A 26,184-nucleotide genomic window follows, 5' to 3' on the forward strand; every position below is an offset into this window, starting at 1 on the left:
CTTATAGTTTTGCAGCAAAATGCAAATGTGGAACAGGTGCATCTCTGTCTCTCATGTTCTCTCTCTCTCACATCCGTGTCCTTGTCATTTCATGAAAAGACAGTGAGCGTGTGAGCTCCTGTTCTCCGGCTTGACGGCCGCTCCGCTATTGACCACCATGATGAGCTGTACTTTTCTCCTCCCACACCGAACCCATGATCCTTGTGTCTCAGCACCGAAAACGACAAGCACGTCGGAAACCCTAAGGGAGTCTGAAAGGGCCAGACTGTCGACACTCATTATATCGTACCAAGAAAGAACAAGACACACACATATACGCATACACAAAACACTCATTCCTCCCTTTAAGGCAAGGCCTGTCAGGTTAGTGGTGCAGGCCTGGGGTGAAGAGACCTTTGCTGTGCTGGAAAGGTTATGTAGAAGTGGCTTATTCTCTCTCCTCTGCTGTGTCTCCGTGCCCTCTGAGCGTCTCCGTCTAGCCCTCTTGCCGTCTTCATAGCGCCTGACACCTCCGTGGCATTTACTAAAGAAGAGAGGAGGAAGACGATATCTCTGCGTCTCTGTATACAGGCCTCTCTCCCACTCGCTGGTACCCCGCCAGCATCGCCGCCGCAGCATCCTGGCTTTCAGTAACTGGAAATGTCCAGGATGGACACTGTGTTATCTGCTTTCACATTAATGCTCATGGAGATTGTAGCTCAGTGGGGACAACGGCAGTATCAGGAGCCATCTTGATGTTCAATTAGACAATGTCTGTCTGCTTCCTTTTCTCAACACTCATTGTTGCATTCACTGTAAGCAGAAAGTCTGCAACTGTGTCCCTTAGTTCATGAGCAGATAAACAGGCCTGAGAATTTACTTTACATATTCCATGCAGATTTTGGAATTTAGGAAGAGATTTAAACATGGTAAAATGTGGTAAATAAGTTGAGCTGTGTGTGTAGTAGTAGAAAATAGGCATGATTCAGTATCTTAGTTGATATTTCTCTTGACAGAGAGCTTATTTCTGAGAGACATGAAAAGACATGATTTGTGATTGTGCTGTGCTTATTTTAATTAATGCATGTATCATATTGTACAAAGTTTAAATAATTTATCGTGTAGTGATTTTAGATGTTTATGTGTATTATTGTGCTATCACTTGGCTCAACCTGTTATCCAGCAAACAAGAGGAGTAACTGTGTCTGCCGAGTATTTTTTATTTTTTTTTCTGTTATTCTGTAGAATTTGTTATTCGTTTTGAAGCCATTATCTGTGACTTTACGAATAAGGTATTTGGCTTTGGGCACATCCCTATTCAATATGTAATTTAAGGAATGAGTGTGTTGTTCAGATACATTTCTTTGACTATGATTCTGTGATTTGGCAAGTGAGTGAACAAAATTGATGAGATGCATCATTTTAAATACAGTATGCAGTATTTCAAATGAATGACAGTATGTTTATTGTACTAAAATAAACTAGCAAATGTTTTGATTTACTTCCCTCCAAAAATTATCAAATAATGTCATTTGCTAATATCTAAATGTCTGGCCCCAGCTTTCATACACAAGGCTTAATCCTAGTCCCAGACTAAAATGCATGCATTTGAGCTTTTAACTGAAAGCAACTTGCACTGGCATACCTTATGTAAAAAATATGTCAGTGCCATTGTTTTGTCTCAAGATGCACACCAGTAATGTTTTTTTGTTTTTGTTTTTCCCTAAGGCATGTTTATAAAAGCTGCTTAAATGTCCTAATTAAACTAAGGTCTAATCCTGGCTTATTCTAAGCCCTGTCTTTGAAACCAGGCCTAAATATGTTAAAATCTAAATCAGTATCCACTTATTAAGTCTGACATGTCACACATCACCGTTTCTATGTTGAAATGTTCAGGAGTGCATTTCCCGAAAGCATCGTTGGTGAACTATGGTCGTAAGTCCCATTGAACTCCCATTGATTTCTATTGAACTTGCAACCATAGTTCGCTTTGGGAAACGCACCCCAGATCAGCTTAGAATAGATAATATTCTAAATTTCTTATGTCACAACTTAACAATTTATGGATGACTGAAGTTTGAATTCTGTGGAGTTCTGCAGGCATAGTCAGTGTGGGCCCGCAGATAAGCAATATGGATGGACATACCATTGTTACTAAAGTCTGTCACTTCACATTGTAGAGTGCTCTCAAAAGTGTTTCTTCAGTAGTAGAATTGGGATGGAATTTTCTTTCTTTCCCTTCTCGTCCACAGTCTTCGCATTTACCCTCTGATTTCATCGTCTTTATTTCTCTCTTACACTTCAGGATGCTGTGCGGGAGAACCACAAGAAGAGGGAGATGGAGGAGAAGATCAAGAGAGCCAAGCTAGCAAAGGAGAAAGCTGAGCGAGAGAAACTAGAAAGACAGCAGAAGAAGAAACAGTTGATTGACATGAACAAAGGTAAGGAACTACTGCCCCGCCGGGGCTCAACTGCAGCCCTGATCGCGATTTCACAAGGCGCTAAGCACTGCAGGGGTGGTGGTAGTGATGAGGAACATCACTTTATCTGTGAAAACTCACACTCATCGCCGCCTGTTCCATCACACTAAATGTACAGGCAGATTAGACGTCATTGACAATGTTTCACTGAAAAGTCTTTTTTAGTAACTGTCACAGTTTAAGAAAGCAGTGTCAGAAATATGAAGACATCTGTCAAGTAAATGTTGACGACAATGATGGTAATTACAATGCCACACACACACCAGTGTGAAATCCAGTAGGAACCAAAGGGATTTCAGCCGCGATAACCTGCTACAGCTGTTACTCAGTATAAGAAGATATATATAAAAAAAAAAAAAAATCACAAAACAGATTTTTTTGTGTGTGTGTTTTATTCAATCGAGCATTTGTGGCATTGCTACATGAGTGTGTGGAGCAACCCAGCAGCATTATGGGGCTGCGCTAACAGGCCCCTGCCAGAGAAGATGTAGGTCACATGTAAAGATAAGCATCACAGGTTCACTGCTTTTGTAGAGCAGACAGATAATGGATTGGCAGATTGCCTTTGGCCTAGTAAATGGAGTTGAGAGTTAACTATTAAGTTTTTGCAAGCTTGCTCAGTTTATTTCAGAAATGAAAAGAGGCCATATTGACAATAGCTTAATTCAGTTTGGATTACAGAAAAACTGATTGAATATAAAGTGCATATGCACTGTATTTAAATGTCTATGTCCATATAAACCCACTAAAATTGTGTTTTGAAAAGAAATTTGTGGTTCGGTTTAAAAAGGAATGATAGAAAAAAAAACTGTCCAAGATGTCTCGCGCAGCTTGCAAATTCAGGGCAAATTCTTGCCATGAGAGATACGAAGTACTCACTGCACTGCGCTATTCTGATCTTTACAATGAGACAGAAATTCCTGCCTCTGGCCAAAAAACTCCACACATTTTCTCACAAGCTCCAACTAAAAATGTCACACTGAGCCCAGCACTTCACTGCGGCCTTACATTTGAGAAAATGACATGTAGAACTTGAGCTCTGTGTGTTTCTGCAGGATGACTGATGCATGCTAGTTCCCTAAGAAGTGACCGCATTGAATGCTGAGCTCGTAGTAATGCAGATGGAAAGACAGTGGATAACAAACCCTCTAGTGCAGTCAAGAATACCTCATCTTTAGTTAGCTCTTTCCCTCTGTCAGAGCCCATAAAAAGACTTTTATCACTGAACTGCTGTAGTCATCACTAGATATAAAGTGAGAGAATATCAGTGAGTTCTGTTGTACATTTGGCTGCATATACCAATATATAGTAAGACATTCAGATTCATTATATAATGTTTAAAGGGTTAGTTCACCCAAAAATGAAAATTCTGTCATTCATTACTCACCCTCATGTCGTTCCAAACCTGTAAGACCTTCATTCATCTTCGGAACAGAAATTAAGATATTTTTGATGAAATCCGAGAGCTATCCGACTCCTCCATAGACAGCAATTTAATTACCACTTTCAAGGCCCAGAAACGTACTAAAGACATTAAAATACACTAAAGACGTTAAAATAGTCCATGTGACTACAGTGGTTCAACCTTAATGTTATGAAGCGACGAGAATACTTTTTGTGTGCAAAAACAAAGCAAAAATAACGAATTTATTCAACAATTTGCTGTTTACGTTGTAGACACAGTGAAACGCTTCCAGGTTTTACGTAAGAACGCCGGCTCATTATTGTCCGACTCCTGCGTCAGCATCACACGCATGCGTCGTGCTGCTCACATGTACAGTGTCGGCCAATACTGAGTTGGCATGTATATATATGTTTTATTAGACAGAGGAAACAATAATTAACCCAATAACAATGTAATCAAACACCATTCAGTGGCTCTGTTGGGTGTCTTAACAGAAAAGAAAATAATTTTGCATTTCTTAATGTTTTCCCAAGAATACGTTTTCTAGGAGCTAAAGTGAGCATGTACCTTTTTTATAGGCCAGTACTATTGTATTGCTCGTTTTATCCACATATATCCTCTTTTTTGGAACACAAACCTCTTTCATTAGAATCCATGTCTGACGGCCTTTTGATTAATTATAGTTTTTAAGGCCTTTTCAAAGGACTATTTTTATAAAGAGATTTTTGAAGTCATTTTGCAAATTGATATCTAATGCCCCTCACATGCACATGATTAACAATGAGATGCATATTTAATAAGGGTTTAATTCATTTAGGGTTAAGAGGATGTGTTTGACAGGACGGTGGAGCTAGGCGAATGAATATCTGTACCGTTTTCATTTTTTAAAAGTATTTTTAAAGTCACACAGACGGTGTCTGGAAATGTGTCCTTGCAAGGTTTCACGAGCAATTTTGAGTGCCATGTGATTGATGTGTATTGCAAGTGGGGTAAAATCTGTTTTTCTTGTGAACTATTAGAAATCCTAATATGGGAAATTGCTCATGAAATCATTACCCGACCCCCCATTTGTTTTAATTTCCTCTAAGTGGATTTCCATATTCTCTTAGAATGACCAGATGTTCAGCATTCACTAAATTGCTTAACCCGCTGAAAGTAAATGGGGAATGATGTAAAATAGGCCTAAATCCACCTAATCCTTCTGTCTTTATTAGGAAAATATGTTTTGTCCTAGCAGGGCAGCCATTTTGCCAAAGGATATGAAACTATGTTGTTTACAGGGTGTCCTACTCATTGCGAAACATCACTGAGGGTTGATAGGACTTCATGTGTGCCTGTCTATACTGTCTCTCAGCCTGCTGGCTGTTTCAGGGTCACATTGAGGGTCACTAAATGTTGTAAAATGCCCACATGTTGCCTTTGAGCTGTATGGGGCATGGCATATGGGCTTCCATATAACAAAGGAATCATCCTTGCCATATTTTAAGTGAAGTGCAATTTCTCTAGAGCCCAAGTTCACTGTATGGTTTTGTCCCTTTCTATTCTTGAACAAACCCCTGATGTGTTTGAATGTGAGTGCTTACCCTTTAACATTTTCCCAGCTGTTGTTGTGTTTTTTTTATACAGATATAATGTTACATATTTGGCTCAGGAGACATGTTTTGACTGAGGACAAAGAGAGACATGACCCTGTCCAGTAATTCCAATACAGGCTCATTGGAAAAACATACCTGTGGCAACATTTTTGCAAAACGCAAAATATGTGCCAGTACGTACATATCACTGCAGTTTCTAACAGAAATGAACACTAGAGGCAGTAAGCACTTTTTTTGTTTTCCCACACAATTATGATTACGGGGCAGATTATGGATTAATAAAGACTCCTTGCTCAATTATGTTATGACCTCTAAACACTTTTTACCATAGTGCATGATTTGTAAACGAATATATTTTGGAGTTTGCATCACTTAACCAGCTCCATATGTTCAGTTTTACTGACACAACAAGCTTGCTCGGTAGCTCAGCTGGTACAGAATTGTACTTGCGATGCGAAGAGCACGTTTTTATGTCACATCTGCTTTTGTTAACACTATCGGGTAGGTTTAGTGTAGGTGTACGTTATTTTAAAACGTGATGGAGCTTTTAGCGCCACTCACTGCACATTTCAATTCAGAACTGCGGTGATACATACAAACTCCAATGTAATAAAACATTGCCATATTCACGTTCATCTGTTCCGAAAAAAAACCTAACACGCTTTTAGCGCCACTCACTGGACATTTCACTTTGAAATTGTCACAAAACGTGCACTACGCAACGTATTTTGCGTTTTGCTAAAATGTTGACACAGGTACGTTTTTCTAATGAGCCTGGGCTGAATAATTCTATTCATCCAAGCCAATTCAGTAACAAACCCACGGCGAGTTAGAAAATCTGTCCACTCTTCAACTCATGTTTTTGTTATGTTGCCTTTTTATTACAATGCTGGGGTTTCTAATTTGTAGGTCAGTTCGAAAACTTACAATGACGTTCTTGTTTGTGGTCACTTGCTGAGTCATCGGGAATAACATCTTTCATGCGGCATATAAAAACCAGATGGTACAATAAATGATGTTGTTAAATAAGACTGGCACACATCTGCCAGAGTCAGGAAGAAAGTAGCTTCACTTTTCAGTCTGACAGTGCAAATGATCACTTTAAACTTTTTTTTTTCCACCTTAAACTTTTTTTTTTTTTTTATAAATGTTTGTAGAATTAAAGGGCTAAAAGGAAGATTAGTATATCTTCATTAGTATTAGAAGTATTAGAAGTATTCTTCTGAATATATATATATATATATACACATACACTATATTGCCAAAAGTATTGGGACAGCCCTCCAAATCATTGAATTCAGGTGTTCCAATCACTTCCACGGTCAACTGTTAGTGGTATCATAACAAAGTGGAAGCAATTGGGAACAACAGCAACTCAGCCACGAAGTGGTAGGCCACGTAAAATCACAGAGCGGGGTCAGCCTAAGCTGAGGCGCACAGTGCACAGAAGTCGCCAACTTTCTGCAGAGTCAATAGCTATAGACCTCCAAACTTTGTGTGGCCTTCAGATTAGCTCAAGAACAGTGCGCAGAGAGCTTCATGGAATGGGTTTTCATGGCCGAGCAACTGCATCCAAGCCTTACATGACCAAGTGCAATGCAAAGCGTTGGATGCAGTGGTATAAAGGACGCCGCCACCAGACCCTAGAGCGGTAGAGACGTGTTCTCTGGAGTGACGAATCATGCTTTTCTGTCTGGCAATCCCATGGATGAGTCTGGGTTTGGCGGTTGCCAGGAAAACGATACTTGCCTGACTGCATTGTGCCAAGTGTAAAGTTTGGTGGAGGGGGGATTATGGTGTGGGGTTGTTCTGCAGGGGTTGGGCTTGGACCCTTAGTTCCAGTGAAAGGAACTCTTAATGCTTCAGCATACCAAGACATTTTGGACAATTTCATGCTCCCAACTTTGTGGTAACAGTTTGGGGATGGCCCCTTCCTGTTCCAACATGACTGCGCACCAGTGCACAAAGCAAGGTCCATAAAGACATGGATGAGTGAGTTTGGTGTGGAGGAACTTGACTGGCCTGCACAGAGTCCTGACCTCTACCCCATAGAACACCTTTGGGATGAATTAGAGCGGAGACTGCGAGCCAGGCCTTCTCGCCAACATAACTGCCTGACCTCACAAATGCGCTTCTAGAAGAATGGTAAAAAATTCCCATAAACACACTCCTAAACCTTGTGGAAAACCTTCCCAGAAGAGTTGAAGCTGTTATAGCTGGAAAGGGTGGGCCAACTCCATATTAAACCCTACGGATTAAGAATGGGATGTCATTAAAGTTCATGTGCATGTAAAGGCAGGCGTCCCAAAACTTTTGGCAATATAGTATATATATATATATATATATGTGTTTTTTTTTTTTTTTTATGTGATGATAGCTTTTTATTATCAGTGTGGTTGAGCTGTTTTTCAGTGTCCGTCTGCCAGCAGGTTTTAGAATGAATACTGCTCTTTATGTCTCAATATTTTCTATAACCCATTACCATTCATCCAGCACCCTCAGTCACAGACAGGCAGTCGATAGGTTCAGTGCAATTCATTCTGCATGTAGAGCGATTTGTGTGCACTAACGTTTTTTAGGCATCTTTACATAGTCTTTAAATGTGAAGTGTCAATTCTGCACCAACAATGGCAACAAACAAAATTGTAAGAATGTTTTGAAACATATTTGAAACACTCACTCTGTCACAACCGATCAGGCTATATAGCCTCGCAACAATCTCACGCCATTGGTTGAGGCAATGTTGAGCTAGTTGGGACACCAAAAAAAAAAAAAAAAAGATTTATAAACATATTCTGTTACTCTGTGCATTTGTGGTGCGAGATGTTTAAATTCGACTTTCTGCAAGTGACATTGAACTAATACATTTAATTGATTCATTCAAAAACACAGATTCATGCAGGAAAGAAACAAATGACTGTCTCTATAAGTTAGTCTTTGAATCATTTAGGAAAGCAACAAGTAATTATTTTTATAAGCGTCACAAGCGTTTTTTTTTCAGCATGAACACATTAAATTGAATAAATGCATAGTTTTTTAAAGCAAAAAAAAAAAAAAAACAACTATTGACCCCAAATGTTTGAACAGTAGTGTATGCTGAAAAAAAAAACTAGAAAAAATAAAACAAATGAAGATAATTAAAAAAAAAAGCAAACGCACACACAGATAATGACAACACACACATGCGTCAGTCCAGCAGGCGAGTGTATGCAGGTCTCCTAGGAGAAAGGTAATTCTGCTAAAGGTTGTGACTTTAGAATATGTTAATCTGTGTGATGCAAACAGAAAACCATGAGAAGCCACACACCCCACTGTCTCTCCTCTAATTATCATTCCTATTTTTAATTAGTCATTGAGATATGCCATCTACCTCATTGGTCATTATGAATAAGTGGACCAGATAAGTACCGTTGCATAATGCTGAGCCGACTATGGCATGTCATTATCTGTATTTTAACTATCATATTAAATCTGGGCTGTCTGCAGGCTTCAGTGTCGTTGCCGAGAAATGAGTGTCTGTCCTATATGCATATCAGCGCTCCCCATTAGCTCTTCAGTGTTATTTACACCCACTGTCAGGGAGCTCAATCCTCTTTTGAAGAATGCCGCATTACACGAAGAAAGCCCGCTGGATCCCAAGCATAAGCAAATTCCACTCAGGAAATCTTGGAGTGCGCGACTGCTGGCATTGTGAATTTTTGTCATTACCTTGAAAGACGCCAACAAGGGTGCCAAGCTTATCTGCTGTAGTGCATCAATTCTAATAAATAACTGCATATTAGCTTGTGCCGTATCAGCAGCCGGATGCCCCTGTGCCTTAAGGTGATGATAGCATGGCGAATTTCACCATCAGTCTGGCCAGAGATGCGTTAGCCGTCTCTAAATAACGCGAGAGAAGCGAAGTCATTGATTTATTGAGATAAGCATCTGTATAAGTCATGGTGACATCCAGCAAAACCCATCATGTTTCCATTAATATCGCCCGTCCAACTCCACATTCTGAAATTAAGAGATATAGAGGCTGTGATTATTCCATGATAATGTTCATTTTCATCTTCCCGATTTTCCTTTAGAGAATATTTCTATCTTCAAATATATGTCATTTTTTCCCTTAAATAAGAAACTTTTTTTTTCTCCTTTTTGTAATGCTGTTTTGTGCAGCCAACCCTAATTAGGGTAGCACTAAATGTCCTAATCACTTTAAGCCTCTTTAACTTAATTTAGCCCACTCTCCCTCAGGTCATAGCAGAAATGAGAGGATACATCTGAGAATCCCTCCACCGCCAGCACCCTCCCAATCTCCGAGCACACATTCGCACATTAATTTACAGCCATGGGTGGTCTACATTCTAATAATTTCTCATCAAGAGTTCGGACCTGGAGAGCCACTCTGCAGTCACTCAAAAATAATTAAGCTCGCTGTGCAGAGCCCGGACATCGCATTTTCAAAGTCTAAATCCTCAGAGAAGAAAATTAATGGTGGTTTTTGGAAAGGACAACAACAGTTCTTGAAACACAGGTGTTTTGTTTGTCATACACAGGGATTACATTATAGCGAGAAAGACAGTGATCTCTTTGTCTCATCCCTTACGAGATACAGTAAGTGTCGAACTTGTGCAATGATTTATGAAGTGTATTCTCAGATAAGCCTGGCTCATGTGGTCTGTGATCTCAGCAAGCAGATGGCAAGGAGAGCAGGGAACAATCACTAAGCATCACCAACCTGATAAACCACTGTGGTGATTCATTAGCATACGGATGGCAAGAAAAATGTGGAGCGCGTACGACAGATCTCGGCTATCTTTTACTTCTCCTTGTGAGCTGAATATGCAAATGGCTCGGCCTCTTAAAAGCCAGACCTATTCCTGGAGCTTACACTTTACCTATTCCTTCTGCTCTGTAATTTTCCTCCTTCCTAACCAAACATTTCTGACATCCTCTAATGTAGAGCCGTACAGCATTCGTCCACTTTATGTTTGTTTTCGTTTCTTTATTTATTCATGCATACAGCTATTCGAGGCATCGACACAGGAATTTTTTGTCTGTGCTTGCGAAATAGCGACACCATCTAATCTGCTTACATCTCCTCCTAGCCGACCAATCAAACGGCATGAGCGAGGGACAGACAGAACCTGGGTGGAGTAGTTATCTGCTCTGGCCACCTCTAAATACCAATCTCATTGGTCCCCTTTTCCGCTTCTCATTGTCTAAGGCCCAGACCCCCTGGCGCCTATGTGAACTCGAAGAGGGAGTGCCCCGCTCAAGGAGGGGATGTGTGAGCATCCCTAATTAAATTACACACAGACATAAGTGGGTTTTCACATCAAGCTGTTCCAGCAAAACGCTCCAAAATGCCTGTCTGGTGCCACATCCATCTTCTTCATTACTCCTGAGTCCGGGCTCATTCTCTCTGAGTACTTTGGAGCTCTCACTCCAGCAGGCCAGCTGACAGGTCACAGTGTCATATCTCGTGTCAGATCCTCCAGAGAGACAGCACCTCATAACAGGTGCGAGGCTGGAACCGGCAAGACTGTTGACTCTGCTGCTAATGCACTCACTGCAGCTGTGGTGAAAGGGAATCTCTCAGACAAAGAGTGGCAGGCGGGAAACAAGTCCAAAATGCACCTGGCTCCTCAACGCAGGGCTTTGTTCACTACATATGCGCAAGGTTAATTGCACAGGTGCCTTTCTCCACGGTGACAGATAGATTAACATGTTTTTCCAAAAAATTTGAAGGACAAGAAGGGACAAAGACGGTGAATACTACTCATATTTTTTCAAGCAAGGAGCTGCAAGATGCTTTTTAGCTTCTATTAATGTGGAAATGAGAACTGTGGGTCTGTGGCTGTAGGCCGGTCACTGGGAGGACACAGTAATAGATGTAATGTCGTCTGGAAGGATCTTTGTTGTTTGGATTTAAGAGGCAAAAGTTTTATGTGTTTTAGCCCCCCTGGAGCAATCATCTTCAGGAGCACCAACAGAAATTGAATTCTCGAACAATCCTCTTTGTTTTTTGTTCATCACCGTGGACAGATAGCAGGTTGAATTTATGAACCAGGCTTGTTGATACTGCTGTATAATTTTTTTAATGGCTCAGTTTAAAAAGTAGAAATGAGGCATGGTATCCAATACAGATGTAGTAAAATTTTGATAATATATTTCTTGTGTATCAATAGTCCTATATTATTATTATTATTATATGATTATTATTATTCTTTTTTTTGTTGTTGTTGTTTTGTGGTATTCAGAATTTTCTTATAAAATAAAATTAGCAACTTGAATAAAAACATTCCGTTGCCGAATATCTTCCATCATTATTTTTGTCTACAACATTTTTTCACAGACGAAAACAAGGTGATAACTACATAAAAAACAGTTTTGAATGATGCAAAACTATGACAAAAATATATTGACATTTTGGTCAATGAATAAAAACGAGGCGAAAATGTATGATTTGTATTGGAAGAGATCCAGTCAGAATGATATCCTGCACGGTAGACGTGGATATTTGAATTGTACCCGGCAGACATACTGTAAGTTGGCATACACTTGCTGCACATCTCATAAAACATTTAAAAATATAAACGGCTGGAGGGGAAAAAAATGCATATGGATAGATTTGAAAAAGTGTGACGACACAAAAGTGAGATCTATTCTGTGCAGTTTTCTGTGAGAATACATCTGAAACACATAGTCGTGCACACAGAAAGCCGCCTCTCAGACAGCCTACGAGTAATGAATTGAGCTCTCTTTCACGTCTTTTCTCACATAAATGTACAAATACACACAACGTTATGTCAAAATGTCCGTTTTGGAGAGTATTCATGTAAACACAATTGGTTATGTCTTAAGAAAAAGTAAACAGTTGTGAGAATATCAGATGTGCATCAGTGTACTGGATCCCAGCATTCGTCTTAAAATGACAGCAGTCTAACAAACCTGCTGCCGTCTGTGCCCTTAAAGGGTTAGTTCACCCAAAAATGAAATTTTTGTCATTAAGTACTCACCCTTATATGTTCTCAAACCCATAAGACCTTCGTTCATCTTTGGAACACAAATTAAGATATTTTTAATGAAATCTGAGGGTATCTGATCCACACATAGGCAGCAATGTCATTGCACCTTTTGAGGTCCAGAAAGGTAGTAAACACATTGTTAAAATAGTCAATGTGGCTATAGTGGTTCAACCTTAACGTTATGAAGCGACGAGAATACTTTTTGCGCACAAAAATAACTTAATTTGTGTTCCGAAGATGAACGAAGGTCTTACGGGTGTGGAATGACATGAGGGTGACTAATTAATGACAGAAATTTAATTTTTGGATGAACTAATCTTTTAATATTAATCAAACTTTAATAGCTTAAATAAGGATTAATTAAATTTAATTTATAAAAAATAAATATGTCTGCTTGATGAATAATGTTGTATGCAAGTTGTTATAAAAATGCATAGATCATTCATTGAAAAGAAGACCATGTGTTCTTTTTTAGGAGAGGTGGTTTTATTTAATTTTGAGATAATGTTATATGCCACAGCAGTTAAATCTGCGTCTTTATTGCATGTTCAAATTTTAATATCATTTATAGTAACAGGCTTTCTCCAGGAGTAACCTATATAATGGGTTTGGACATTTTAGAGAAATTCTTAATTGATGCATTACAGTTTAACTAAACCCATTCGATTTTGGAAACTTATGATATTTAGTCATCTAAAACTAGACTATAACTATTCAGATGACTAAAATAAAATGGCATTTTAGTCAAAAGACTATGACTAAAACTAAATCAAAATTTGTGGTCAAAATGAACACTGAATCTATGTATTTCTGTGTATCTTAGCCTATCTCAGTATTTCTATAGTCAAATTGCTACATTTTGTTTATTTATAGGAATGTATGTTTTTCAAAGCTGGTTTTGGCATTTGACAGGCAGTTTAGTGACACGAAAGACATCTGGCTCTTTTAAGTGCCTCTATTCGACTGGCGTTAATGTATGATGAATACATCACCACAACCTTTCATCCTCAGCCTGCCTCTGTCTTAAACAGACTGAACTCTGATCATGCCGTTGTGACACTGCAGATAAAAACAGTTTCTGCTTTTTTAACACTGTGGTGTGTGGGGCGATTTCATATACACCATAATCTCTTAATCCTGATGATTTGCTGCAAAGTCAGTGTTCTAGCAAAGCTCAGTTACATATACAGTGGCACACAGGCATTACTAGATGCTTGGTGTCAATATCAGCCATGAGAAAGGAAGGGAGCGAGAGTGCGAGTCCAAGCATGCACGTGCATACGTTGTAGAAATAATTAAATGTCAGCCCATCCGCTCTGTTGAGTGTCTCGCTGGGGGTTTTACGACCTGCACAGTCTCGCTTCGGCAGTCCTTCTCCATGACTCAGTCCTCCAGATGTTGTGATGCCACACTCACACACACACTGTGAGCTACACAAGCCTGTACTTTAACACACAAACCCTTCTCCCCCACTGCTTCTTCTTACTCGTTGTGACACTTGACTTTGTTTCTCTCCTCCCCCATTTTTCTTCCCCGTGCCGTGGAAGATAAGCTCCTACCCTCTGCCAGGGTGCTTGTTGGGGAAGCTAATCTGATGTGTGAAGTTCACAAATCCGGCAGAGGGCTGTGCTTGTTATCCCCTAATTAAAAATGTGATAGTGCGCCCATAAATATATTGGAGAGACTGAACAGGGCCCCAGGGCATTCTGGTACATTTGGCAGGAGCCTGAGGGGGCAAAGAACCACCTGATACCCTGACAATAAAGAGATAGGTACCAGAAAGGGACAGACAACAGAGCAGATACAGATACAAGACTAGCTGTTAGAAGAGTTTCACATTATGCACCTGAAGTTTGTTGTCTGAAACAATTCTATGCTAATAAAGCTGAGTGATATGGCTGAACATTTTTAATTCTCATATTAATAGTATATATCATAATTATTTATTTTCTCTGATATGACCTAAAGAGTGAGAGTAATCATAACTTTACCCAGAAGCAAAATCTAGTTAAATAATTAAAACATGTTTTCCAAAGTGTTTTTTTTTTTTTTTTTTCACACAAGGAAAAATTATATTTAATATTTTATATGCACCAATACAGCAATAAATATTGTATGTTGCTGCAAGCAGCAATTAAGAGGCCAAGCTCAAAGAAGGCACATTAAGTCATGCCAGCATGGCTGGGAGCATCAGGTCAACTGTGACAATGAGTAATTAGACATTTTAAGATGATTTTAGTCAAAATGGTGAAAAAATCATAATTACAATCACTAGTAATATGATTTAAATGGGACCTATTATGCTCCTTTTTACAAGATGTAATATAAGTTTCAGGTGTCCCCAGAATGTGTCTGTGAAGCTTCAGTTAAAAATACCCCATGGATGATTTATTATAGGATGTTTTGAAAGCCCCTATTAGGATGGCAGCAAAAACACGCTGTTTTCGCATTTCTCTTTAAATGCAAATGAGCTGCTGCTCCCCACCCCAGTTTCAGAAGAGGGCGGAGCCTTAACAGCTTGTGCTGGTTTGGATACTCTGGCAACGACAACAACTGGAGTGTGGAGAACATCACAAAGCCACTAGAATTCTCAAAGATGGATAAATACCAACTGTTTGTCCAACTTCACCGCACGTTGTAGTTTGTAAATGTACGCAAATCACCTTTGTGAATGTGCTTATTAGCATGCTGTATGGTTAATGTGGTTAAAGTTACCATTGTCTCTGACTGTATTCACAGAGATCAGAGCTATGTCATTAGTTTTATTTTAAGAAGTAATAAAAGTGAAGTTCTGAATTGTAAAGGCGGTGAGCATTTTCGAGTTAAAGATAACAAGTTCTGGTCTCTGTGAATACAGTAAGAGACAATGGTAGCTTTAGCCACATTAGCACATTTAGAAAGGTGATTCGCAAACAAATACATTATAAAGTGCAGTACTTAGCGAGGGTATAAACATGGCGTACTGTGTGCTGCTCACTCAGGGTGGGATCTATGCTAATAGGGCAGAGATCCTCACCAGTGGGCGGGGCTTTCCCCTACAATGACATCATTGTAGGGAGAAAACTGGATCAGTGTGTTTTTAGAGACTGCTTCTGATTTATGGGGATTATAAAAAAAAAGAGTGGGTGGATTTTTGCGATTATAGGGTGTTGGTTACACACTGTGCAGACTATGACAAAATTGGTATATACATTATGTTCTCTGCAAGGAATCTATTAAGAGCAGTCTCATGACGAGTCAAAATTAATCACAAGCTATCAGCATTTTTTGAAATTTCATTCTAACTTTTGACCATAAGGTCACACTGTCTCAAAACTTTTTGAGTACCGTCTGGACAAGGTGCCAGTGACACTTAACGAGTTTGTAATGATACGCCAGTGCATTTTTTGTAAAATATAGCATTTCACAACAAAATTCAAAATGGATGACGCCCAATATGGCTGATATGAGGAAATTTCTGCAATTTCTGTGAATCAAAAGAGACCAGATTTGATTTTTTGCCAAACTGTCCAGAAATTATAAGCAAAAATATAAATTCCTGACTACTAGGTGACATTGTGCCAAAACTGTGCATGTACCCTCAGGACATGGATGTCATAACACAAACCAAGTTTAGTCTGAAAACACTAAGGCATTGATATAGCATAATGTCCATTTTTCATAAAATTCGTTAACACACTATTCGAGAATGGTTTGATGATAACTTTTTATAGGCATGATCCGAAGATGATCTGGTTCAGTTTTCGTAAAAATCTGAGTAATGGTCTATGAGGAATGTGAAGAAGTAGGTTTTTCAGAAAATTCAAAATGGTGGAAAAATTTTCACGAGACAAGGAATCGGAGGAAAAAAGGAATTTCTAGCCCTTACTGTTCAAAAGTTAATAACATAAACATGAGTGCAAATTTGGACATTTGGTGGCGCTAGAGGGTTTGTCTTCTATCTGTATTAACTGATACAATAGGTGTCAAGAAATAATAAGCAGTAAAATTTACCTACATGCATTTTATGTATTCGGTCTAATACACTGATTCGTCCAAGAACGAAAAAAGTAATGTTTTTTTTTTTTTTTTTAATGAGTGAGCTGTTGAATCTCCCTTTTTCGATTTGTTCAAAAACACTGACATTCAGGAAATAAACAACATTTTGTTGTTCAGAGATACGAAAAAGAAGTTTCTGTTGTGTTATTGTGTTTAGTTATTTTCATTGATAGAGCAAAAATACACAAAATAACTGGAAATATTATCTAAAAATACAAGTTACTCTAACATCTTGTTTATTGAACTGTTGTTTGTTTAGAAAAAAACAATTGCAGTCGTGCTGTATCATCTGTATCTTTTTAAAAGGGTGTGTGTGTGTGTGTGTGTATGTGTGTGTTTGTTTTGTTTACTTGAAGACTGTTTGCCCTGAGTTTTGTCAAAATAAAACACAAATAGGACACAAAACAAAATAGGGCAAAATGATGTTGGATCATCTTAGCGTTTTCTTGAAGTATGTGTTCCTTGAAAAATATTGCATTAGACATCTTTTTCCCAATTGTTTGGTTCTTTAAATAGATTCTCTGCTTTTAACATTACCATGAAATAAAAATTGCCTTTTTTTTTAAATTTTTTTTTTTATGGAATATTCTGGTATTTATTATAAATGATTTATCCATGCACTGCTCTTTAATCAAAACAACTTCCCCTCCCTCCTGAAACAACATCTCTTCTCTTGTCTGATGACGTGTTTAGTGGCGTGAGGGCAGGACAACCTGTCACTCACATGAGATCACAGCAATAGCAAACAACAACCCTCCAGTCAGTTTCCAATGGACAAGATCAAGTCCAGCTATACATTTTTTTTATTGTTCAAGAAGCCGTTTCACTCAGAAATACAACACAAAAGGGAAGAAAAACTTCCATTTCATGCCTACTTTAATGCATCCTGTACTGATGAGATGGAGAAATAATGTAGACCACATGCTCTGGCAATTCCTCTCGGATCCATGTGAAGAGATCATGAGCCCAGCTGGTTCTCGTGGAAGCATGGCCCAAAAGGACATTGTTAATGGAGCAGTCATGGGTCGCTTGGGAGCGTGTTTCCCGTTTTAGTAATTTTGCTTTTTCGTGTCTGAGATCCTCTGAACCCAGCCTTCCCAGCTCTCCTGTCCTGGCCATTGCAGATGATGAATTGTGTTACAGTTAAGCAAGCAAGAAGTAGGACAAATTGATCAAAGTGTCAGGTGCCCCTTGTGATGTCTAGGTCTCCAAAACGAAGGAAATGAGGGAGCTGTCAAGAAGTTTCCGGAATCATGGTGCCTCTAATAAATGTTTACCTGCCCCCTGAACACCCAGATTGGGCATCAGATTGATGTGGACGTGTTTTGGGGACGCAAACTTTGGGATGCAGCTACTTTAGGAACTGTCATTGCTTCCAGAGGACGTTGGCATGCTCAGTGCAAAGAGCCAGCGAGATGCATGTCCTGGTTTAAACCAATGAGCAAAGATATCAGCCAAGGTGTTGAAGAGCAATTAGAGATAAGCCATGCTCGTTCTGCTCTGGTTTGTTCTGAAACAGCTAGTTTAATTAGCTTGATTTAATCTGGGTGGCTCTTAAACACAGTGAACCACTTCTTTGATTTTCGAGTAAGGGTCTGGAGTATAAAACGATTCAGTAGGAGCCAAGCTTGAAAAGAGCACAAATCATTTTATTTTACTACTGTATATACCACTGCTACTGTTTGTTTATTTATTTTAATCATAATATTTTGGCTTTGTTTAATGTGTACAGTTGTATCATGTGTAAGTGCTTGTGCTGCTGCTGCTGCTTTCAGCGGAAAATGCACTTGTGCAGTTCTGCCTCAGCGTAGCGAGTGTGTGGCATTTTCTGAAATTAATTATGTAGCCGTGTCAACTTTCTTCCTCTTTATAAATTCAATTTGCTGACTGTCATCTACTTTGACTGCGCGAGGAAACAAAAGATTGATTAACACGCCTGAAACTGCTGCCTAAAGCTACCGGCATCTCCGCCACAGACGTTTTCTCTCTGCCAAGGCAGACGTCGAAATCCCAACCCATTCACTAAATATTTCCAGAGAACAACTCGATCATGTACACAAAAGAATTGATTAAACGATCCCACACGCAACAATAAGTCACAGTAATGATTCTAGTTTAAAATAATGCCTCTGCTGGACCACTATGATATAGTGGGGACCCTCGGTCTCATTAATGCTGGGTAAAGATAGATGACCCAGATAAAAGACCAAAAGATTATTTCTGAACCCCACCATTGACCGATGCTTTGGATGTTCTGTGCCATATGCCCATGCAAGAAAAAAAATGCATTAAAACTTTGCAAGTGGATATATATTATAAATATATTAAAGGGTACATAACACACACAGTTTCTGACAATCTCATGTTAATCTTGAGTACCTATAGAGTAGTATAGCATCCTTCATATCTCAGAAGAGTCTTTAGTTTTATCATATTTATAAAAGATAGATTTGCTGTTCCGATTTTTTTCCGAAAACACCCGAGCTCCTGGAGGCATGCCGTGGGCGAAGCTAAAGAGTTGCGAGCACGTGCAGATGTTGTGTAGCGGTCGTCTGTAAGCTATCAATGGTCAGCTAAACAAATGTATTTAAACACACACAATACACCATTGCATTATCTATGTATAACTTTTGAATCACTATAAGGAATATAGCATATAGTGAATGATGAATAATGAATTTATAAATTCACTATGTTCGTGTTGTTTACATTATATTCACTTAGGCGCCTATTGCCAACAAAACAGACATTTGATGCAGTTTTACTCACCACCTGCGGTTCCGGCTCATGAACGGGATCATATCACTGTGATCGCTCCATCTTTCAGTTTCAAATGATCTGTAAATCCAGCGTAGAACTTGGCCTTGTTTATAAAACCAGAAGCGCCGATCCTGAGGGCTCGAGCAGCCACGGAAAAACACGAGATATTTTCCATTCATTTTAACCAATAAAAAATTGATTTCAACTATCAGACACAACTTTGTCCTTATTTTGATAGTTAATTTAAGGCGGTTTCTGTGGTTATTTTAATGACAAATATCGAGAGCGCATCAATGTAATGCGTGAGCACAAATCTCTCAGCTTCACTTAATGCTGAGTTCTTTGGGAAGTAAGGTTATCTTTCAAGGTTATCTTGTGAGAAATCTGAAGAGTATTTTAGGCACAGATACTCTGCCAAATGTATAAACCAGAAGTGCCACATATACTCCGTTATACGTCCAACTCGTTTTTTGAAACTTTGGCCATGTTTAGCACGAGAATCCAACAAATAAATAAGTCAGAATGCATGAAATAGCATTAGACCCCCCCTTTAAGAAAGAGGTCTGTTTCAAAGAGGATCATCATATTTCAAGAATTATTCATATTTCTTATTTCTTCACATTCTACTAGAAATGAAATAAATCCACAATTTGATTGTGGGATTTGTCCTTTCACTGAGTGAGCCGATCGTCTCATTGTCTTTTAGAAGTCAAGCCCCATTTGCCGTAAAGACACGTTGCACTTCGGTGGCATGACCGTTTTCAAGGCACATCCCACTGTCATCGAACAATGATAAAAAGCTCCAGTATTGACCGGCTCCACACTAAATCTTGGTAAAGAGCACTTAGCTCCCCTGTGCAAGCCGCAGAGCGAATACCTGTCAATGGCCATCAGTGAACACTTTCATCCTCTGGCTCCTCTCCATATGTTAGCCACCGCCTCAGAGCGTTCGTGCATTTAGGGAGCCACGTTGTTCTCTTTGCCCTCTGCCCCATTTGCCTTTCCTTATTGCTGTTCTGTTTTTGCTTTTCCTTTTACTCCCACACAGTTTATTGTAGCCTGACAACACTGTGTGGCTGTGTGAGTTGGAGTATATGTGAATGTGTTCTACATGAAAGTGAGCTCTGACAGACAACTTTGTCCTCTCTACAGAAGGTGACGAGACGGGCGTGATGGACAGCCTGATGGAGGCCTTGCAGTCTGGAGCAGCCTTCCGTGACCGGAGGAAACGAACCCCACGCAATGGTAAGACTGCTTTATACCTGCACCTCCTCATGCCTTAAATTTGCAGATGCATTTAAATGAATAGTTCACCCACAAATGGAAATTCTGTCATTTACTCACCCTCATATTTTTACAAACCTGTATGACCTTTCTGACATGGAATTCAAAAGGAGACATTTTGAAGTATGTACCTGTTGTTGTTGTTGTTATGTTTAATGCAATTACAAAGAAAGAGCACTAGAGCTTTCTTGCTTTAAAAATGGTGCAATACCATAAAAGTATCTTCAGTTTCATTATGTTCCTAAAACAAACCTGTTGTGTGGCTTCAGTAGACTTATATTATGCACTAGTCATATAAACCACTTTTATAATACTTAATTGGTGCTGATTTGCGGCCTTAAGAAACATACAAACAGTTGTGCTGCTTTTTTTTTTTTTTTTTTTTTGTGGAAACAGTGAAAGGAAAGTTCAAAAGAGCAGCATTTATTTACTTACATTTATTTACTTTTGTAACATTATAAATGTTCAATTTTGATCAATTTAATGCATTCTTGCTGAATAAAAGAATAAAAAACTAATCAACAACAACTTTTTGAACAATGAAGAACAACAATGTACATTCTTCAAAAAATGTCCTTTTGTGTTCCACAGAACAGGAAGTCATACATTGTTTGGGTGAGAGTGAGAAAGAGAAAATGTTCATTTTTTGGGTGAACTATCCCTTTAACAATGTAAAATTAGGCTCAGCTTATTGCCCTTCTGTAGGTCTCCACTCTGAAACTTTTTTTATATTGGATTCATTGCCACATTACCATTTATAAGTCACTGATTACAGAAGTTGATTGTAGACTCTGAGTCCTTAGAGGATAGTTTAACATAATCTTAATGTTAACATATTCCATCCTGCCATGATGAATCGTGCTGACCCAAGGGAGGAGAAGCGGACCACCTGCTGTAGGTGCTACGTTGAATTGAAATGCCAAGGACGGGCAGACAAGTGTCTATAACTGCTGTAGCTTTCCAGAACATCCTCGTACGATGGCCCCAATAAGTCACTCTTTTCCCAAAGTCCTTGTCCATGCATGCTTACAGTGCATAAACCCGCTTGTGTATTAGAAATTCTCCTGGGATGTAGTAAGATATATGTTGTGTACAGACTGACAAAAAAAAAACCTCAGCATCATTAAAGAAGCCAGATAAGAAAAACATACCAAAAGACATCACTGAGTCTGAGGAGGAAATGCATGGGGGGAAACTTTAGATCGCCATATCAAATGTACCTAATCTCCATATACCAGCATGCTCAGCAGCAATGATTTGTCCCTGCACTATTGTTTTCTGGCTTTACTTTATCTTGTCTTACAAAAAAGTTACTCTCATGATCCCCTGTGTCAGTGCTGAGGTCTAATAAGAGGGCATGAATAAGTAAGGTGTCATGCTGTATCAAACCTGTCTCCCACTGAGCGGGGCTGCGAAGCCCCCAAGCGCTGCCCCCTGACAGAGCCTGCCAGCCATCCACCGCCAGGAAGACAGAGCCGCATGCTCAGAGCTCACCTACTCCATCCAGCTCTGTGGCCCAGTCTCCTTGACATCTGTTTGAATAAGACTGACATTTAGGAGAGAAGAGAGTGTGTAGATTAAACCTCACCAGTGCTCTTTCTCTCTCTTCTGTCTCATACTCGGTCTCTTTCTTGCCGTTTGCTTTCTTGTGCTCAGTGTTGCTCATCCTCTCTCTCTCTCTCTCTCTCTCTCTTTCTCTTTCAGCCTTTCTCTTTCTTTTTCTGATGAGTGTGTGGGCTGAGGTTTGACAACACTGAGAGTTTCAGAGTGGATAATTGGTTACGAACTCCTGAAATACCTCTTGTTTGACGTCTCTCCTTCTTTCTCTCTCTCTCTTTTCTGTCTGTCAATTTCTACTTCGTCATTGTTGCAGGTGATCAAAGCCCTTCCTGTTCTGCACCTCGGTGGCCGGGTGCTAACCATGGTAACAAAATGAACCTATGTTTACCCCCTCGCCCTGCTCTTCTACCTATAACACTTGCTTTTTGCCCGGACTCAAAAAACATTTTGGTTGAATTCTAAACAATCTATACTGAGCTCCACAACTGGATGTGTAGGGTAAAAGATAGCTTCTCTCTTGGGCTTTGTTCAGACAGGATGACAGAAATCAGATTATTATTATTTGAAATTTTCAAATCAAATATATTAATTCCAAAACATATTAATATGCAAATTCTTAAAATGATTCAGCCTGAAAAGCCAGGCCAGATATAGAGGTCAAGTAGGGTTTTTTGGAGTTGACTTAAAACATCATGCAAAATGCATAGCAGTAAATTGAATCTGAATCTCAGCACAGTGCCAATGAAACACAATCAGCATATAACCAAAATTGAAAATAGTAATATAATAATATTTCAAAAAGTGATATAAATAAGTAATATAATTTGAGAAGGTGCAGTACAGTAAAACAGGCGCAAATGGCAGATCACAGTACAAATTACATAATGTACTATAAAGTGCAGAGTTGCATATAGATTAATGGTTCTTAATCTTTTTGACTCCAAGGCCCCCAGTTGTCCACAACATTATTCAAAGTCCACAACATTAATAGGTGTTAAATAGATGAACAAAAACAAACAAACAAAAATATTAACAAAAATTAATTTGAGTGTAGCGTGAACAAAGCCCTAGAAATATTTGATTCTCAATGCGATTTCATCTGTTCATTGACTGAAGATTATCTAAGAGAGTGTGATTGATTCATATTTAAGAATTCATTTAGTTCTGATCTAGGAGTGCAGTGGCTGCTTTGTATCCTCTCCAGTAGTCGGAGCTCAGGCTAGTTTTTCCTCTTTCTAGCCATCCTACAGTAGATGACCTAACTAGTGCACCCTTACAGTGATGAAGCATGGCAGTACGTCCACGCCTGTGAAAGGCGAATAGAAATGATCTGTCTGAAGGGTCATTGCTTTCCTTAATTCCCATTCATGGATTATTTTTCATCTTTACTCTTCCTGTAAAGCTTGCCATTATTTTTGAGTGTCATCCCATGCACGGAGCACAAAAATGCCCACTTTTTAATAGATTCTAGCCTTGCTCTGCCCTGGCCTACTTTAGAATCACTATGACAGAGCTTTATTGCATACAGTCTCGCGCAATAGTGTGTGTTTGTGTGTGTTTAAAGAGCGTGTATGCCAGTTTCTTACATTCTATGTGCCTGAAATGATTTGTTAATATGTGCACGACACAGAATCTCCTCACCTTTATGCTTTGCACGCCTGTGAATGGCATCGCTACAGAAATGCCTGTTAAAGTACCACACTGAGCCCATTGGTGAATATGTACATTATTTATGATGTCGGTGAATATGTTTTATCTTGTTGCTTTCTGCTGTATGACTGATATGCTACATGAACCATTCAGAATATATCAGAATGAATTCACTGTCTGGATCAGCAGGGTTCGTATATGTTATTATGCTCTTTGGCTCCAGATTCAGTGACCTGATCCTGAGCGAAGCTTGAAGGCCTTTTGTAAGAATCAGCATTTGTCCGAGCTTTTAAGAGGACTAACCTCAACCCTCACACATTGGCAATAGACATTGGCTAGTACTTTTTTTTTTTTTTTTTTTTTTTTTTTTGAACCAGACGTTTGATACATATGCTATTCACACAGCTTTGGCATAACTTTTTACAAAGATTTACGAAGATACACGGCTTTATACATTCATGAGTGTGAGTAAATGATTACATAATTTTCATTTCTGGGTAAACTATCACTTTAAAATGCAGCTTTAGACAAGCAAAATCCTTAAACGAAATAGGATGTCCATCATCTCCAGTCAAATGGTTTAGTCATTTAGCATTTTAAGTGTAGTTGCATTAATAATGCATGTAACAAAGAAACCAGCCAAACATGACAAACGCTAGGCATACAAGTTCTACTAATTAGGCTCTAAAGCATTGGTGCATTGATGTAGGTCAGTGTGCTACAGCCTTAGGGCAGCAGACTGCCTTTTTATTTAGGTAACACAACCATGAGCATGCAGCCATTTCAGTTCAAGATCAGACCCAAGGCAAGCACTGTGTCAGTACAGATACGGTAAATAGGTAATCCATTTTAAATAGTGTTGTAAATTCAAAACTCAGGGGAAGAAAAAGATGTCTGCAAGACCGATTTAATGCAGGTTCCCTGGTCAGATCTGACCTATATTTTGCTTTTGGGTTTTGTAAATACTGTCAGTATGCTTAGCTTTGCTCACCAATCGTATAACAAAGATGCGGTTCTTACACAATAGCATGAATTGACTCGTATCACACTGTGTTTCAGTGACTTTTCTGCCGTTCAGTGGTGTTCAGTTGTTGCTTTGATGTGGAGTGTACAGTCTTCGAGTGTTTTCTTGTTTGAAAACTCAAGGAGGTTTATCTTGTTGGTTTGTTCTGAGAAACACTTGTGATGCAATTCTTTGTATTAAGATGGCAAATATGGTTATCTTTTTTTTTTTTTAGCTAATGCATTTAGAAACTTTTGATGGTGGATTTTTATATTTATATGAGTTAAAGCTCTGCACTGACCTCAGAGGTTACCTTGAAAGGGGTATTTTGTGATGAAGCCTTCCGCCTGGGCCACTCTACACTAAAAATCTTCTGTTTGAATGCCAAGGGTACTCTAGTAGATTGTTGGATAGAGACAGGTAGCTGCTCATACATCCTTGGCATCGATTTCCCTGGTCGCAGATGAAAGCCACAGGCTGAGTAGCTCTTTCATATGGGGCATCCCAAAAGGCACATCAATCAGATTTTTGAGGAAGACAATTTTATTTATTTACTGCCTTCCCAAGTCATTAAAACCTCTAACCTTCCCTTCCTGGGCTTTCACCTTCATTCTTTCGTTCATCAAAAGTTTCCTTGGGTTCAGGGATTCCTGATTGACTTTGATTTGTAGAGAAATGGTTTATTAAAAACAGATGCAATGATATAATGCATGCCAAGTTTATTGGGATTTGAACCCCAATGTCTATTCTGCCCCTGGCCTACTAGTTAATTCATCCAGGCAGAGGAGAAAGTGAGCCTTGTATGTTTAATGAAGATTAAATTACCTATTTTCAGTCATGAAATTTTAAAAGCAGAAAAGGGATGAATCTGTGAAGTAGCAAATGAGAAAGACAGGAGGAAGATGGTAGAGAATACGAAAGCCGGACAAAGATTAAGTTTTTTTTTCTCCCTTCTTCCCTTCCACTGTCACATAGTAAATGATCTCCCCATAATTTGTTCCTTACCTCTGCCTCATAATGAAGCATGACCATTTTTGTGCTTCATCCCTGTATTTTCCCCCCATTGTTTTCACTGTCATATGGCTTCCTTGCCATATTGACAGAAACACATCCTTTGTTACTGCAATAATTAATCAGTGTTATCATGTTATAAAACCAAAACTGTGATTGCCGATCCCTTAGCAATTAATCCCTGATCCCTCCACTTCCTTTTCACATGCACCAAACCAGCCACCTACACACTTTATCTTCACTCTCACACCCACATCCGTTAGATAGTAGTGTTGCCTGTAACACTTCTCGCCTGACAGCTAAGATCCCCACTTCCCCAAACCTCAAGCATTCCACTTCAGGGTGTTGATAGATGTTATTCATGTAGCTCACCCCAGGGCACTCCTGCAGGAAGAAGGGCTAA

At 39.1% G+C, this 26,184-nt stretch overlaps 1 protein-coding gene across 7 annotated transcripts in view; it reads left to right on the forward strand.

Annotated features, from left to right (window-relative positions):
- Positions 1 to 26,184, forward strand: part of diaph2 (diaphanous-related formin 2) — a 427,538-nt gene that overhangs the window by 364,225 nt on the left and 37,129 nt on the right. For 6 of the 7 annotated variants that reach the window (XM_051860865.1, XM_051860871.1, XM_051860868.1 and 3 more), the window contains 3 exons: positions 2,285 to 2,420; positions 20,426 to 20,518; positions 22,431 to 22,481. In XM_051860865.1, coding sequence (XP_051716825.1) covers positions 2,285 to 2,420; positions 20,426 to 20,518; positions 22,431 to 22,481 — 280 coding nt within the window. The remainder of the gene's footprint in view (positions 1 to 2,284; positions 2,421 to 20,425; positions 20,519 to 22,430; positions 22,482 to 26,184) is intronic. The other variant, XM_051860870.1, reaches the window with a different exon arrangement.

This window comes from Ctenopharyngodon idella, chromosome 14 (genome assembly GCF_019924925.1).
Source record: "Ctenopharyngodon idella isolate HZGC_01 chromosome 14, HZGC01, whole genome shotgun sequence".
Classification (NCBI taxonomy): domain Eukaryota; kingdom Metazoa; phylum Chordata; class Actinopteri; order Cypriniformes; family Xenocyprididae; genus Ctenopharyngodon; species Ctenopharyngodon idella.